Here is a 17529-nt window from a genome sequence, read left to right on the forward strand (position 1 = left end):
CTGGAATAAGCTGCAGTGAAAAATATATCCCATACTCAAATGTCAATTACTTTATAGCTATTGATAATGTGTTAGCGCCCTCTACTGATTGTGAATTTCAAACGAGAACAGGTATCCTTGATGTAGGTCTGTTTTGAGCATAACATAAGAGGAGGAAAAGTTGCCTAAGTTGAAACATCCAAGAGAAAAGAAGCATGAACAGCAATGGCGATCAGTGATACACTGGAATCGCGTGAATTATTTTGATTCAAAAGCAACAGAATCACTAGATGTGTTTGTAAACCACAAAATAACACATCACGTGAAGCTGGAAGCCATTATCCTCACCAAACTAATGCAGGAACAGAAAACCAAACACTGCATGTTCTCACTTATAAGTGGGAGCTAAACAATGCGAACACAAAGACACAGGGAAGAGAACAACACACACTGGGGCCTGTCGGGGTGGGGTTGGGGGAGGGAGAGCATCAGGAAAAATAGTTAATGCATGCTGGGCTTAATACCTAGGTGATGGGTTGATAGGTGCAGCAAATTACCATGGCAGACTTTTGCCTGTGTGACAAACCTGCACATCCTGCACATGTACCCCAGAACTTACAATAAAATAAAATTAAGTAGGATAGAGGACAATCTGCTAAATCTAAGATGCATATTTGCAGCACTGCCCAGCATAGTAATAATTTAGAACATCTGGCAGCCCTTTAAAAGTCAACAGACTGCTTTCATCTCTGTTATCTCATGTGATCGTCCTAGGACTTGGTGGACAGAATTATCTCCATTTTACAGGGGAGAAAACTAAGGCTCCAAGATTTAGTAACTTACTTCAGTCCCATCAAGGGAGGACTGGATCAGATTCCTGATCCAATTGCCAGGAGGCAAAACCTGATCCAATTGCCAGGATCCAATCCTGATCCAATTGCCAGGAGGCAAATATTTCTGCTGTCCCACTGGAATATAGGGCTCCCCTGGCCTGCCCTTCTAGGGTCTGCATTTGCCAGCTCTAGGATGAACACTTATACAGGAGCTATTTCTAAATATCTAGATATCCCTGTTTATCAGTGCCCCACCATTCACTATGGTAACCCTACATGCTGAAAATAACCATATTAAGGAAATTAGGCTGTGTACATTCACTCTCGTCGCCATCTTGGTTTTGGTGGGTTTTGGTTGGCTTCTTTACTGCAATCTGTTTTATCAGCAAGGTCTTTATGACCTGTATCTTGTGCTGACCTCCTATCTCATCCAGCGACTTAGAATGCCTTAACTGTCTGGGAATGCAGCCCAGTAGGTCTCGGCCTTATTTTACCCAGCTCCTATTCAAGATAAAGTTGCTCTGGTTCACATGCCTCTGACAGGGAGGCCTCAGGAAACTTACAATCATGGTGGAAGGCAAAGGGGAAGCAGGCACATCTTACATGGCCAGATAATTCATTACAGATTTTAGGGTATAGATAAGATTACTTTAGGAGAGAATATGGAGTAAGAGGGGGCTTTGCTAGAGTCCTAAAAGCTCTAAAGAGAGGCAATATTTAGAGTTCACACAGCTTAGTAACTCAGATCTCTCTGACTCTAAAACTCATTCTTTTTCTAAGATACTATGCTGCCTCTTAAAGAATAGATATTGAATACAATATAATTAAGTTAATATTAATATGAAATGTGAACCTTTGCAAAGGGGAGATAAAACAAGGGGAATGATTAAGATCGCCAGGAAGAGTGTGAAGAGTAAGAAGAGAAGATGGCGTAGGGCAGAACCCTATGGAATGTGAACATTTCAAAAGAAAATGAAGAGCTGCCACAGAGGTGGGAGGAGAACCAGGAGGGTGTAGTGTCTTGGAAAGAGCTAAGAGAATAAAGGGGTTCAAAAAGGAGGGAATAAGGGCCTTGTGCGGTGGCTCATGCCTGTAATCCCAGTACTTTGGAAGACTGAGGCGGGTGGATCACGAGGTCAGGTGTTGGAGACCAGCCTGGCCAATATGGTGAAACCCCGTCTCTACTAAAAATATAAAAAATTAGCCGCATGTGGTGGCACGCGCCTGTAATCCCAGCTACTCAAGAGGCTGAGGCAGGAGAATCACTTGAACCCGGGAGGCAGAGCTTGCAGTGAGCCAAGATCATGGCACTGCACTCCAGCCTGGGCAACAGAGTGAGATTCTGTCTCAAAAAAAAAAAAAAAAAAAAAAGGAATAATCAAAGTAAAATCCTACAGAGTTGAAATATGGTAATGGCTGAAAATTATCTATTTGTTTTAGCAACACTGTTGAGAATTTTGTCTGTAAAGGAGAGGTAGGAGAAAGACCACTAGCTTTTCTGTGTTTGGTGAGGGGGCATAGGGTATGGGGTTAAGAAAGGTGACTTTGGAATGTTTTAGATGAGAGAAATTTTGACAGCCTTTAAGTCCTGATAGTAAAGAGCCAGTTAGCAGAGAGCCGTCGAGGAGTCATGCAACAGCAGGGTTCATCAGAGGAGCTTGACTCTGAGTCAGCAACAGGGAATAGGGATGGAAGAGGGCTGGCTTAGATCAAAGGAGAGTAGTCGTTTATTATTATTATTATTATTATTATTATTATTAGTGCAAAAAGAACAGGAGAAAGGATTGGTGAGAGGTACAAGAAAATTAGAAAATTTCATGGCGAAAGTAGAGGCAGCTCCTGTCAGATGAACTCTATTTTGTCTGTGAAGAAACAGGCGACGCTGCCTACAGAGACTAAGCAGGAGAGACGGGGCCAGCTTGGTTCTTCATTTATGCCGCCCACCATTGCTGGTAGATTCTTTATCTAGCCTGCATCCTCTCATTTTCCTGGATCCCTATACGGCGTTTGACGCTGTTTACCACAAGAAATGTCGAACGAACGTGAGACACTCAGGGATACTCCAGTCGGAACTACTACTCCCAGAATGCAGTACGGCTCCTGGGAAGTGCGGGCAGCTGGGAACGCAGCAGGCCTAGCCCTGTCGCCTGCTGCCATTGGAGGAGCGCTCCCACTCCCAAGAGGCCACGCGTAGGCGGGGCGCTTCATGCGGAAGTCGGCGGCGTCCGGTCCCGGCGTCCGGTCCCAGCCTGCTCTGGGAGCTGGCAGTTGGCGACACTTCGCTGACCCGCGCCCCTCGGTCCCGAGCCCGCGCGCCCTTAGAGGGTGCCCGGACAGGTAAATGGAGTGGGGCGCGCTCTGCGGGAGGCGAGGAGAGAGCGGAGGCGTAGACGGAAAGGTGCTGGGGTGGAGCGAGGAGGCAGTGCAAGGGTGGCTTGGGCTTCTCTGGTGTCGACAGTTTCAGTTGTCGGGCAGGACCAGTTTTGGCGTCTTATGCCACTGGAAAGGCTTCGAGTTAGAGTGTCAGAATGCGTCACGTAAGCTGTCATTACAGGAGGGAAAAAATGTTAACTTTCTCTCAGTTTGCATTCTACAAGACCTTTCTGTAGCATTTAAATCTCTTGAGATCCCCCGAGTCTTCCAAAAACTCTCTACGTCCTTGTTCCATGACGTCACTTTCTGCTTCACCTTCTACTTCTGGCTGTTTATGCTCCTTCGTGGGTTCCTAGCCCCTTATTCGCCCTTCCTCCACTGCTCAGTATTGACAGTCCCCTTCTTCGTCTGTTCAGGAACTGTATTTCTGACCGACCCGTTTCCTCAGCTTCAGACCTGTTTGGTGTTTTTATTAGTGGTCAATGTTTATCAAATTCTGACCGCGTACTTTGGTAAATGCTTTACATCTCCCCCTCCCATAACTCTCACAAACAATCAACTGTCTTCATTCGGCCTCATTAATTGCTTTCAACTACCTGTATCTCCATTCTCCCTCCATTGATCCCAGAGGATACAGTCATGTTTGGGATATTAATTCCCTTTGAATACCTGTGGCTGAGAGCAGATCCATTCATATATTTAACAAATATTTATTGAACGGCTGGTATATGCTCGACACTCTTTTAAGTGCAGGGGATACAGCTGTAAATAAGACTTAAGAGGTTGCTACTCTCAGGAACTTACATGTTTGTGTCTAGAGGGGAAAACAGGAATAATCGGGATTATGTTATATATTGGTTAATGCGAAATAAAACAGGTGGTTGACTTGAAAGGGTAGGATCCTATCCTAAGAAAGTCAGAGGGATCGGACTGGGTCTCAGAGCATCGTCCAGAAAGAATAGTTGTAATACCAACAGGAATAATCTTGATCTGTAACATGACTTTTCATAAACACCTCTTCTTTTCCCCTGTCTAAGCAGTGTTTATTCTTCATTCTTCTATCTCCTCCAAGGTTGTTGCATCAGAATTCATGGTTTATCTATAGTTGGTTTATTCCTTATAAGACCCAGAGAGAAGAGTGGGGGATTGAATTACTATTAGCTCAACTGCTTTATCTTACTGAGAAAGATAGTTTGGTTGTGAAAATATTATTCTTACCAGGTCCTTCTGAATATAAAGTTATCTACCATTTATAGTATATTTAAAACCAAAATATGCTCAATGTTCACTCATTTATTCAACAAATATTTGAGGAAATATTAGATGGTAGGCACTGTGCTGAGCACTGGGAAAATAGGGTAAAATAGACACTTTGAGCTCTCTTCCAAGGATAAATAATCCTAACAGTATACTGAGGAAATTCCTAAGGCATAGGCTGACACCTACATTCCTGTTCTTCATCCAAGGTGAGATCATCACAAAACATTAAGACATTTTCTGAGCAATTGTGGACATTCTGAGATTATTCACTTATTATTCTTTATCGCGTTTATTTATATGTCTTTCCCCCTTGTTCTATGGCTCCCTCAAGTATTGGAATCCCTTCTTCCTTAACTTTATACCTCTAGTGTCTACTTTGACTGTCATATAGTAACCTGCCAGTACATACGTGTTGGATTGAGATAGACTCCCTATTTGATCAAATTTAAATGACATGATTTATACAAGGCCTTCTTTATGTAAGGCCATCAGCCATATTCCTCAACCTTCTCATTCACCAAAGGTGGACCATTTCATCTTATCAGGCTAACTTATGTACCTTCTTTACTTTGTTCTCACCTCTATGCTTTCTCGTTCCATCCATCCCTCCTAAAATGATCTCCTATCTCTTCCCAGGCACCTTGTGTACCTCCCTCCATTAATTTAGTGGGCCAGTTAGTTTAATAATCTGCTCATGATATAAAGGTGGAAAAAAATTAATTTCATTTTTATATTTCCTATGAAACATTCTGCCAATGAACTCTTGCAAGAATTAACATAATAGGTCCTCCTGCAATAATATAAATAATGATACAGAATACTTTTTAAAAATTTTGCATTGCCTTTCACCATGTGCTATGTAGTGAGTTAATTGTACTACTTTATTTGAACAGTTGTATAACCTCTGTTCACACAGCATGTTTTGGTATCATTTGGTTTCTACTTGGTAGAAACACATCTTTTTTTGTTTGTTTTGTTTTTTGAGACGGAATCTTGCTCTGTCACCTGGACTGGAGTGCAGTGGCGCGATCTCGGCTAACAGCAACCTCCACCTCCCAGGTTCAAGCAATTCTCCTGCCTCAGCCCCCTGAATAGCTGGGATTACAGGTGCGCACCACCACGCCCAGCTAATTGTTTTTTGTATTTTTAGTAGAGATGGGGTTTCACCATTTTTGGTCAGGCTGGTCTCGCCACGCACCTCGGCCTCCCCAAGTGCTGGGATTACAGGCATGAGCCACCGTGCCTGGCCAAGAAACACATCTTTGAGTATTACTTTCTCCTTCGCCTGAGATAATTTAAGTAGTAATGTTATTCTGCCACATTGTTATTTTCAGGATGTCAGTTAAAGTCTTAAGTATTAAAATTAAAGTTTTTTGGTTTTTTTTTTTTTTTTTTTTTGAGGCAGAGTTTTGCTCTTGTTGCCTAGGCTGAAGTGCAATGGCATGATCTTGGCTCACCTCAACCTCCATCTCCTGGGTTCAAGCGATTCTCCTGCCTCAGCCTCCCAAGTAGCTGGAATTACAGGCCTGCGCCACCACGCCTGGCTAATTTTGTATTTTTAGTAGAAACAGGGTTTCTCCATGTTGATCAGGCTGGTCTCGAACTCCTGACCTTGGGTGATCCACCTGCCTCGGCCTCCCAAAGTGCTGGGATTACAGGCATGAGCCACTGCGCCCAGCCAAAACTGAAGTCTTATTCCATGCAGATATCTTTCAATTGTAAATCATTACTGCAAAAGACAAATTTTGTCTTTATAACGGATTAAAAACAACAGCAGTACAAGAGTGCTTGAGTCATGACTGTCATGAATTTAGGATGTGCCAACCTAAGATCAGCCAGATGCTTCTAAGATGTAAACATTAAGCATTGTCATTTTAGGTGATTTATTGACACCTATTTCTTTATAGACAGGAATGCAAGTGCAGCACTGAATTGTGTGCCATTGCTCATTTATAAGACACACATGTAGATGATCCAGAATATTGTTATACATTTTTCAGCGTTGTCAAAATACAAATGCAGAATTAAAAGATTTCTCAAAACACATGGACTTGGCCTTTCCCCTTAGTTACCTGAAACTGTCTTCAGCCTCTACTTGAAGATGCTTTTGCTGAGAAGGAGCAGTTTCATCATTGCTGTTCTATTTTATTACCAAATTTTTTTATACAGGCAATTCCTTACTTACAAATGTATATATTTTAAAAGTACTGTTGTAAGCTTGTTGTTTGGAACGCTGGATGTATTTTCTTCTATAAATAATGCTGTCCATGACATTTACATTGTTATGCCAACCAGTATCATTTTAACTTTTAATTTAGTGGACTTGAAGACCTTCCCCACAATTTACAATAACTCCTCTATTAAAAGACTGCATTTATAATTCTCATTTGAATTCCCTTATAGCATATCTTTTTTTTGAAACCCAACAACTAGAACAAAAATATCATTTCTTTAGTCCCTTAACATAGTAAAAACAGACTTTTCTAACTCTAAGCTGTTGTGGGTGACCCTTCTAGCCCTTAGCTCTAAGGACAGTCCTCCAGTATGAGCAAGGAAAAAGAAGGGATAGAGGTTTTAGAGAGGGAGGCAAGTTGGGCAATATGAGTATCTGGAAAGGGAAGAGTAGGATTTGTTTGGGTGAACAGTGAGTTTCTAAAATGGAAGTCTGCATTGCTTGTCAGCTTTTTGGCTAAGATCAGGTGTAGTATCAGTTTAAAATGGGGGCTTGTTGTGGGTTGAATTGTGTCCTCCAGAAAGCTGTGTTGAAGTCCTAACCCGTGGTACCTGTGAATGGGACCTTATTTAGAAATAGGATCTTTGCAGATGTAATTAAGATGTAATTGAAAATGAGGTCACACTGGAGTAGAGTGGGCCCTTGATCCAATATGACTGGCATCCATATAATAAAAGAGAAGAGACACAGAGAATGCAGTGTGAAGACACAGATACAGAGTGCACCATGTGACTACAGAGGTAAAGATTGAAGTGCTGCATCTCCAAGCCAAGGAACACCAAGGATTGCCACCAAACTATCAGAAGCTAGAAAGAGATAAGGAAAGATTCTCTCCTACAGGTTTCAGAGGGAGCATAGCCCTGCCAACACCTTGATTTTGGACTTTTAATCCTCAGAACTGGTAGGCAATACATTTCTGTTGTTTTAAGCAACCAAGTTTTTGGTACTTTATTACTGCAGCTACAAGAAACTAATACAGGGTTCTTAGCAGGAATGAAGTAGAATTGGGATGATGGCTGTGGGACCAAGTGAGGAGTGAATAGGAGAACAAAGAGGAACAGAGTTGATATGGGGCTTTCCTTTATGTTGCATTATCTTTTTTCTTCCCTTCTCTCTCTGGCTTATCTTTTCATTCTTTTTCTTCTTGGATCTTATCTTTATATAGCACTTCATGGTTTAGCAGGCATTTATATACTGCTAATAATTAGCAGAGCCAGGTTTTCTAACTTCAAATGCAGTGTTCATTGTACCACAGTTGTTTCTGTTATCCCAATACTCATCAAGACGTTATGGATTCTATTACAAGACGCTTACAGTGGGGGCAGGTAAGACTTCATAGGTGGGATTTTTAGCAGTATAGGAGAGAGGAAGGAATTCCCATTAGTGACATCTGGAAGGAAAGTAAAATTTCTGTTGCTATGTACCCACTGTTTAACAGTCATTTTTAAGTTGGGGACTGTTTTTATTGAATGAAACACTACTTGCCTATAACTTATATCCATTGTTCCTAGTTATATTCCGAATAATGTGCTCCCTGTTCCAGGTGACTGTACTTTATATAAACTCAAAAACTATTGTAATGTTCCTTCTAAGTCCTCTTTCTCATGTTACATATCTCTAGTTCCTCCAGCCAGTCTTCAGATGACATAATCTCCATGTCTCTCACCCATATTGTCTCCCTTTTGTCCAATCATTAAATATTCTACCCAGAATTGAATTCAGTATTTCACATATGTTCTAACCAGCACAGAGTGTAATGGGACTAGTACTTAAACAGGTCAAGACACCCTGTTTCTTAATGTACTTTGAGATTATGTAAGCATTTTTAAGCAATATCTCATACTGTTGGTTCATAATGAACTTACAGTCCACTGAAACACTAGATCTTTTTGTATTAATTGTTGCCAAGCTCAGTTTTCTTCTTGAACCTGCACAGGGACTGAGGCTCCTACTTTTTCATCTCTCTGTTCCAGGGACCATATGATTTCTTATCTCTGTTTCTCTTTGCGTTTTTGTTCCTCTCTACTGTATGTCTCTTTGACCCTAAGCAATGACCTCCTTCCTTGTTATAAAATTTCATTGATGGTTTTACAGTCTTCATTCTCTTTCTTTCCTTTTGGCTTCTGGGCCACCACACTTTTGGCTTTCCCATTTGGTCCTCCTTAGTCTTTGTGAGTCTCTATCTACCTTTCCCTCAACTGTTGGTTGTGCTTTGGGTTTTTTCCTCAGCACTCTTCCTTTTTTCTGTATGCAATTTATCTTCAGCAAATAAATCATGTTTAAAATGGCAGATCTAACTGAGCTCATCTGGGAATAAAAGGGCACAGAATCAGTCCCGGAGGAAAGTCAACATTTAGAGGTCAGGTAGAGGAGGAAGAGTCAGCAAGAAGACAGAAAGAGCAGCCAGAGACGTAGGAGCATTTCAAGGAGGGTTGGTCAGCAGTGTTGACTGCCTGAGAGGTCAAATAAGGTAAGAATAGAGAAGCAACCACTGTATTTTGCAACACAAAGGCTGTTGGTGACCTTAGGAAGCGTGGTTTTTTGGAGTGTTAAGGGCAACAGCCAGATTATAGTAAGTAGAAGAATTAAAAGGAGGCAGAGGAGCAGAGATAATGCGTAGCAATGCTTTGAAGAAACAGAACAGGGCCAGGCATGGTGGCTCATGCCTGTAATCCCAACACTGTGGGAGGCCAAGGCAGGTGGATCTCTTGAGCCCAGGAGTTCAAGACCAGCCTGGGTGACATAGTGAAACCCTGTCTCTACAACAAAATACAAAAATAGCTGGGTATGGTGGCACACACCTGTAGTCCCAGATACTACGAAGGCTGAGTTAGGAGGATCACTTGAGCCTGGGAAGTGGAGGCTGCAGTGAGCCGAGATTGTGCCACTGCACTCTTGCCTGGAGCTTGGGTGACAGAGCAAGATCCTGTCTCAAAAAAAAAGAAAAGAAACAGAACAGTAGGATCCACAGTTAGGGAGGCTTTAGGATCAAGGGAAATTAAAGTATAAGACAGCAATTTGGAAACTATAACTTGCTACCTATGTGTAAGGAGAATTCTAGAAAGAAGATGGTCGAGATCACAACCCTGAGGAACAACTTCAATTCAAGAGTAGGAATGAAACAGAGACCCCCAAGAGACATTCAGCCCAAGAGACAGATGAGCACCTTCTGCTCTGTGTGCTGTCCTTCCATGCTGGGATTGCAATAAGGAATCTGCATATTCCCTAGTCTCAAGCAGTTTGTAGTTTGCTGTTGTGTTTCACAAAGTATATTTGTGTGAATCACCTGCATCCAGACAGACTTGTGTTAAATACAGATTCCAGGGCCCTACCTCAGGCCTACGGAATCAGAATTTCAGGAAGTGATGCGAAGAGTTTGAATTTTTAGCAAGTGACTCATACTCTGCCACACAAGATGATTCGTATTCCCACTACAGTTTGAGAACCACTGGTATGTTGGGTGCTGAGCATGTTAACAAATAAGAGTAGGTTTAACAGTTAATCGAAGACTAGTAAAGCATTTGTTCATCTCTTTTTATGTTTACGTCATTAAATAAGAGAAGCTGGGCTTGTTAGGTGGGAAATAATAGCACATATTCATAGGCAGACTTAAGGAAAATAATCTTAAACTCATGCCATATTGTTTTAGTAATGTTTTGTTTATGAAGGGTCTTACCATTCCTTTCTTGTGGAAGCTTTGAGTTATTTTCACTTTGTTTCTATTATGGATAATGACTTTATACTGGCAGTGTACAGTAAAAGGATAAGATTATGGGCTCTAGAACCGTACTGCCTAGGTTTAAATTGCAGCTCCACACTTACTAGCTCTGTAATTTGGGGGAAATTATTTAAGTCATTTGTGCTTCAGTTTTCTCATCTATAATAGAAGTATCATAATAGTGTATAATCTCATTGAGTTGTGAGGACTAAATGGATTAATAATTATAAAGTACTTAAAATGGTACCTGGCACATAGATAGCAAAGGTACATAAAGATGTCTTCATTCTTTAATGTAGAATTAAAGCCTGCTGTTAAGTCTGTTGTTAAGTTTCATGTTATAGTACCTTGTTAGATATTATCTCCAGGTAGTATGTTGGCAAATAATAGTAAGTTACTTTTGAAAGATTATGTCAAATAAATATTCTAAATCTGTGTCTTTTTCCTTTTGATAGACTGAAGCCATGGCGATTCTTTTTGCTGTTGTTGCCAGGGGGACCACTATCCTTGCCAAACATGCTTGGTGTGGAGGAAACTTCCTGGAGGTGACAGAGCAGATTCTGGCCAAGATACCTTCAGAAAATAACAAACTAACATACTCACATGGCAAGTGAGTTCTGTTCTGCATGTGGTAAGGGATGAAAGAAGGGAATTCTGTTACTGTAATCAGAATGGTAGAAAAGTAGAAAACAAGCTTCTAGGTACATAATTTGAATAAGCTGACAGAATAGTAACCTTCAACAACTTAGAAAATATCTGGTTTTGTTACTTATAAATTTAACTTGTAATTATTTTATTCTGTTATTGAAGTGATATTATTTTATTTTGAAGAAAGATATGGAAATGTTAAATATAAAAATGACTTTGCTCTAGAGCTGTGTGATATGTGAAATGATTCAGATAAGATAGATAATGTTCCTTTGTTCGTTCTTTCAGTAAATATTTACTGAGCGCTTAACTATTGCCAGGCACTTTGCTTGGTGCTGGGGATATAACAAGAAATGTAGTATTTGCCTCATAAGGGTTATAGTTTAATGAGGGAGGCAGTCAAATCCATGATGTCAAGGGTGGGAGGGTGGGAAGTAGTAGATAGGAGGATGGTATTCCAAGTAGAAGGAACAGCAGGTAGAGAAGTATGGAGGCATGAGATCATAGGGCGGGCATATTTAGGGAATTGCAGACTGTTCTCTGTGACTGGTGCCCAGGATGGTGAAAATAAAGCTAAAGAGAGATGGGTAGAAGAAAAGTCATGTAGAGCCTTGTAGGCCATATTAAGAGCTTGGACTTTACCCTGTGGGCAGTGGGAAGGCATTGAAGGTTTTCAGCCAGGATGTGACACAGTCAGGTTTTATCTATTTATTTATTTATTTAGAGACAGAGTCTCACTCTGTCACCCAGGCTGGAGTGCAGTGGTGCGGTCTCGGCTCACTGCAACCTCCATCTCCCAGGTTCAGATGATTCTCGTGCCTTAGCCTCCTGAGTAGCTGGGATTACAGGTGTGTACCACCACGCCCAGCTAATTTTTGTATTTTTAGTAGAGACGGGGTTTCACCATGTTGGCCAGGCTGGTCTCAAGCTCCTGACCTCAAGTGATTCACCTGCCTTGGCCTCCCAAAGTGTTGGGATTACAAGCGTGAGCCACCGCGCCTGGCCTTCAGTCAGTTTTTGCTTTAGAAAGATCACTCTGGTGACTGTTAGAGTGGCCATAGATGGGAAATCTTAGTAGTTAGTTTTAAAAAGTGCCTCAACCTTCCCCATAGGCACTTGAAAATCTTTTCTTACTTAACCCAGCCTTACTTCCTTAGTTCTTATCTCAGAATGAGGTCCTTATTACTTTCTATGGCTAACCCCTTATACAGTTTAAGGTCCACTCTAAGCTACTGTGAGAGAGACCCCCGAGATACAGTATTAATTTTAGTGAGATAGTCCAGAGATGAGTGGTTTGGGATGTTGGGGTGGCTCTGCCATTTCCAATTCCCTAATTCCCAAAGCAATTAGTGCTTTCCACCTCTGGCCAAGGCAGCTCCTTTGGTGCTTGTTATATCCCAGTGCTTGCCCAGTAATTTTAAAGGAAGGACCCAGAAGTGGCCTGATATTGTTGAGAAGTTTCTACTTACATCTTATTGTTCACTACACAGTCATGTAGCTAACATAGCTAGAAGGGAGGCCAGGAATTTTCTTCTGGCTATCCAGTCGTAGGCTCAACTAAAACTCTGTTACTCTGGAGGAAGTTATAGGATATCAGGGGATGACTTGCAGTCTTCCAGTCTGCTCTTCTGGCCACCCAGATATTTCAGTGAACCTTTCTTCCCAAACATAGAATACACCTCTTCTCTGAGAAAGGTAGCTCAAAAGACCTAGTCACTGTGTTTGGCTCCAAGTCCAGCATGTCTAGGTGGTACACAGTCCTCTCCATCAGGCCCTGGTGTGGCTCCTGTGGTCTACTGACCATAAACTAAAAGATAAGTCATATGTTTTCCCTGCTCTCCCAGCCTAACCCAGTAGACAACGGTTCTGCTTTCTTGGAGGAACTCCCTCACCTTTTTTCCCTGACTCCTGGCTTTGTTCTACAAGAAGTTCTTCCTTTCTGGCCACATCCAAAATGGGAGTTAGAGAGTATATCATCTTTGGGAATTGTACACATTTTGTAGCCCTCTTCCTGCCAGCATAGGTTTGTGGGCCTAGAGGTTAAGGGTTAAATAATCCTAGCCTCTTATGATTTGGGCTTTATACTTTCCCTAAAAATGTATTAGACTTACAAACTGTGTTTCTAGGTAGCTCCTGGGAAAATGTCCAGGGAAAGCACATGTAGTCCTTTTAGAGGCAAGACTGGGAAATAGGGCATATATCTTCTGCTCATGTATTATGAGCCAGAATTTAGTCACAGCCATATGTAGCTTTAAGAGAGTATAGAATATGTAATCCAATTAAAATGCAGTTATAGTAGAAGGAGATGTTATCTGTCTGCCATGCCTCTCTACCTGTGCCTCTGATCTAGCTGTGTTATTTTGAGCTTTGGTACCTTTTTTCATGCTTTTGTTATCTTCTAGGAATGTTGTTCTCCTGTTAAGCCTCCATGTAAACTTTTGCTCACTTTACAGGTCCCAAGCGAAATACTTTCTTAATTTGTAGTTTAATGCCTCTAAAAGGGCAGTTCTGATCATGTTCAACAGATACTGTCTGCCCTCAAGGTAAAATTCCTTAACAGGACTTGGAATATTCTTCAAGATCTGCCACTTTTTCCTTCTCTGGGCTCATCTTTTACTACTTTAGTCCTCAGTTTTGCTTTCCAGCCATACGTAGCCATTTGCAGTTCAATGCTAGGTTCTTTCTCTCTTCCTAGCCTTTGCAATAGCTGTTACCTTTTACTGGAATATATTTATCTGCTTACTTTTTAAAAAATCTCACTTCGGGTTCCTGAACTTAGATGTTTCCTTTTCCAGAAACCCCTGAACACTAACACTGAGTCAGTCACCCCAATCAGACACTCTTTTTATGTGTCTACATAGCATCTAATTTGTTCATATTGTAACACTTATCACACTGTATTATTATTATTATTATTGTTATTTTATGTTTTATTTTTTTTTGAGATGGAGTTTCACTCTTGTTGCCCAGGCTGGAGTGCAGTGGCGCAATCTCAGCTCACCACAACCTTCACTTCCTGGGTTCAAGTGATTCTCCCACCTCAGCCTCCTGAGTAACTGGGATGGCAGGTGCGCGCCAGCATGCCTGGCTAATTTTTGTATTTTTAGTAGAGATGGGGTTTCACCACGTTGGCCAGGCTGGTCTCAAACTCCTGACCTCAGTTGATCCACCCGCTTCAGCCTCCCAAAGTGCTGGGATTACAGGCATGAGCCACCGTGTCCGGCCTCAGACTGTATTATAATTGAAATGATTGTTTATCTCTGTACCCTGACTGTAGGCTTCTTGATGGCAGGGATCATACCTTGCTACCTTTTGTGGCCTGTGCACCAAGTGACTCACAAGTCTGGTTTAGGAGAAACAAATTTTATGGGTAAAGTGATGACTTTCATTTTGGGCATGTCATGTTTAAGCTGTCTATGGTATGTCTAGTTGGATATGTCTAGTAGACAGTAGTGTAGGTCGTCCTGGAGCTCAGGAGATAGGTCAGATCTAGATTTGGGAATCATTAGCACAATTGTGGTAGCTGAAAACAACAACAAAACATGAGAATGCGTGCTGCCCTCCAGGGAGTAAGTGTGAAAAAAGCAGGAGGCTAATGAAGCTAGAAAACGTTAGTGTAGAGGGAAAGGGACTATGATATAAACCAGGTATATTAGCCTGCTTGGGCTGCTGTAACAAAATACCATAGACTGAGTGGCTTAAACAACAGATACTTGTTTCTCACAGTTCTGGAGACTGGGTGAGGTGCCCACCGATTCAGTTCTTGATGAGGGCCTTCTTCCTGGCTGGCAGATGGCTACCTTCTTGCTGTGTTCTCAGGTGGTGGAAAGAGAGTGATCTCTTTCTTCCTCTTTTTCAAAGCCACTAATCCCATCATGAGGACCCCACCCTCATGACCTCATCTGATCTTAAGTGCCTCCCTAAGGCCTTGTCTCCAAATATAGTCACACTATAACATATGAATTTTGAAAGGGCACAGTTCAGTCTATAGCACCAGGCAAACCTGATGTCAAGAAATCTAGTGAAGAGAAAACACTTTCCAAAAGAAAGTGGTCAACACTATCATATGTTTCAGAGAGAGCCACTGGATATGGCAATGTGGAAGTCATTGGTGGAAATGGTGCAAATAGTTTTAGAGTGTTAGAGGAAAAGATTTTGCCTGAGTTCCTGTATCTCCTTGTAATTCATGTCAGTCCTCTGTGAACATTAATATAATTCAACAGGTACCCCTATCTATCCACTTGCCCAAGGTATAAATCTGGGAGGCAAAATTTAGTTAACCTGTCTCATGCCAGTCACCAAGTTCTATAAATGCTGCCTTCTATCTGCTCTGTCCCTTTTTCTTTATTACCCGTTCTACTTTAGTTTATTTCCCTCCTCATTTCTTACCCGGTATACTGCAGTAGTCTCCTGTCTGGTCCTCCTTTGAGTCAGTTTTCCACACTCTAGCCACTGTGTCCTTTTTAAAGTGCAAATCTGATCACAGCCTCCCTAGGCTAAAACCTTTGGATGCTTGTTCATTATTCTTAGGATAATGCACAGTGTGGTTTATAAAGTCTTGTATAACCTGGTTTTTGCTGACTTGTCCAGCCTCGTCTGTCCAGATAATTTACCTTTTCTTCACATTCTGTACTCTAGTCATGTGAGCCGATTTTACTTTCCTAAATCTATTATGTGCTATTTTATCTCTAGGCCCTTATGCTTGCTGCTTCCTCTCTGGAAAAACTCTTCGCTGACTTTTTTTTGTTGTTGTTGTTTTTGAAACAGGGTCTCACTTTGTTACCCAGGCTGGAATGCAGTGGCGCAGTCTCGGCTTACTACAGCCTCAACTTCCTGGGTTCCAGTGATCCTCCTGCCTCAGCCTCCCGAGTAGCTGGGACTATAGGCGTGCGCCACCATGCCTGGCTAATTTTTGTATTTTCTGTAGAGATGGGATTTTGCCATGTTGCCCAGGCTGGTCTTGAATTCCTGAGCTCAAGCAATCTGCCTGCCTCAGCCTCCCAAAGTGCTAGGATTACAGGCATGAACCACCACACCTGGCCTTTCACTCACTCTTTACCTTGCCGTCTGTTACTTATTCTTCAGGTCTTAAATCAGACATCACTTGTTTCAGGAAGTCTTTCTGGTTACCCTTTGGCAAATCTCCATTTCGTGCCTCATCTATTAATATGTCCCCAGAGCACCATGTACTGCCTTTAACTTTCCTGTCATCCTGTTTGCCATGCTGCACTGTAATTTCTTATACTGTGATCCCTGTGAAGACTGGGAGTTGGTGGTTTTGCTTTTTTGTATCGTCAACTTCCAGCACAGTAACTAACTCAAAGTAGGTACTCAAATGTTGAGAATTTGGTAGAAAAGATGTTTGCTTTAAGAACTTAGGAAAAAGCAAAGAAAACCATATGGCAAAGAAAACCATATGGCCTATTGGGGGTTAATCTTAATTACATGCTCCTCCTAAGATGTCATCTCTTGTTCATGCTTTGAGAGTCCAATTATGCTTTTGCAGCTGTGGTTCTAATGGGTAATACACATGCTGTTGTGCTATGTAGCTAGAATAGAGATCTTCCTTTTATTTCTTATTTACTTCTCTCAGTTTGACTTGAAAGAAACAGGTATATTGGGAAGGGGAAGAGGGAGAATAGACTGTATCCGTAAGTAATGTGGTGACATTGGCAGTACTGAACTTGCTTATACATAGATAGAAGATAGAAGTAAAAGTGATGTTGCTTATAACCACAGTAAGTTTTATATCTTTTATTCTACAGTTATTTGTTTCATTACATCTGCCAAGACAGGATTGTATATCTTTGTATCACTGATGATGTAAGTAACTTGAAGACATATTGCTATTTAACTATGTGTACTATTAATACAGCCAGTTCTTTATTATCTACACCAGGGGTCCCCAACCCCCAGGCTGCAGACTGGTACAGGTCTGTGGCTTGTTAGGAACCAGGCCACATAGCAGGAGGTGAGTGGCCTATGAGCGTTACCACCTGAGTTCCACCTCCTATCAGATCAGCAGCAGCATTAGATTCTCATATGAGTGCGAACCCTGTGATGAACTATACATCCGAGGGATCTAGGTTGCATGCTCCTTATGAGAATCTAACTAATGCCTGATGATCTGAGGTGGAACAGTTTCATCCCGAAAACATTCCCCCTCCCCCAGTCCTTGGAAAAATTGTCTTCTACAAAACCGGTCCCTGGTGCCAAAAAGGTTGGGGACTGCTGATCTGTACCTATGGTGGGCAAAGGTGATGCGAACTTTACATAGCTGGAATTGTTAATATTTTGCATTTGTCATATAGAGCAGCAAATGATAAGAAAACTTGATACTGGGGTATGTGCAAATCAATTCGATTTTGGTAGAGTTTTAGCTTAGCCTGTTGCAACTTCTATATTCTATTTTGTAGTGAGAATTGGTGTTCATAATTATAATTCTTTGATATCAAAACCTCTCAAAAATTGTTTACCTGGAATGT

At 41.6% G+C, this 17529-nt stretch overlaps 1 protein-coding gene across 6 annotated transcripts in view; it reads left to right on the top strand.

The window, feature by feature from the left end:
- The first annotated feature begins 2998 nt into the window (after positions 1 to 2998).
- VAMP7 (vesicle associated membrane protein 7) overlaps positions 2999 to 17529 on the top strand; it is a 59055-nt gene continuing 44524 nt past the window's right edge. Inside the window, exons 1-3 of one of the 6 annotated variants that reach the window (XM_077987741.1) lie at positions 2999 to 3149; positions 10852 to 10941; positions 16810 to 16867. In XM_077987741.1, the coding sequence (XP_077843867.1) occupies positions 3019 to 3149; positions 10852 to 10941; positions 16810 to 16867 (279 nt within the window). In that variant the 5' untranslated portion in view covers positions 2999 to 3018. 6 annotated transcript variants of the gene reach the window in all.

Source organism: Macaca mulatta, chromosome X (genome assembly GCF_049350105.2).
Source record: "Macaca mulatta isolate MMU2019108-1 chromosome X, T2T-MMU8v2.0, whole genome shotgun sequence".
In the NCBI taxonomy this organism is placed as follows: domain Eukaryota; kingdom Metazoa; phylum Chordata; class Mammalia; order Primates; family Cercopithecidae; genus Macaca; species Macaca mulatta.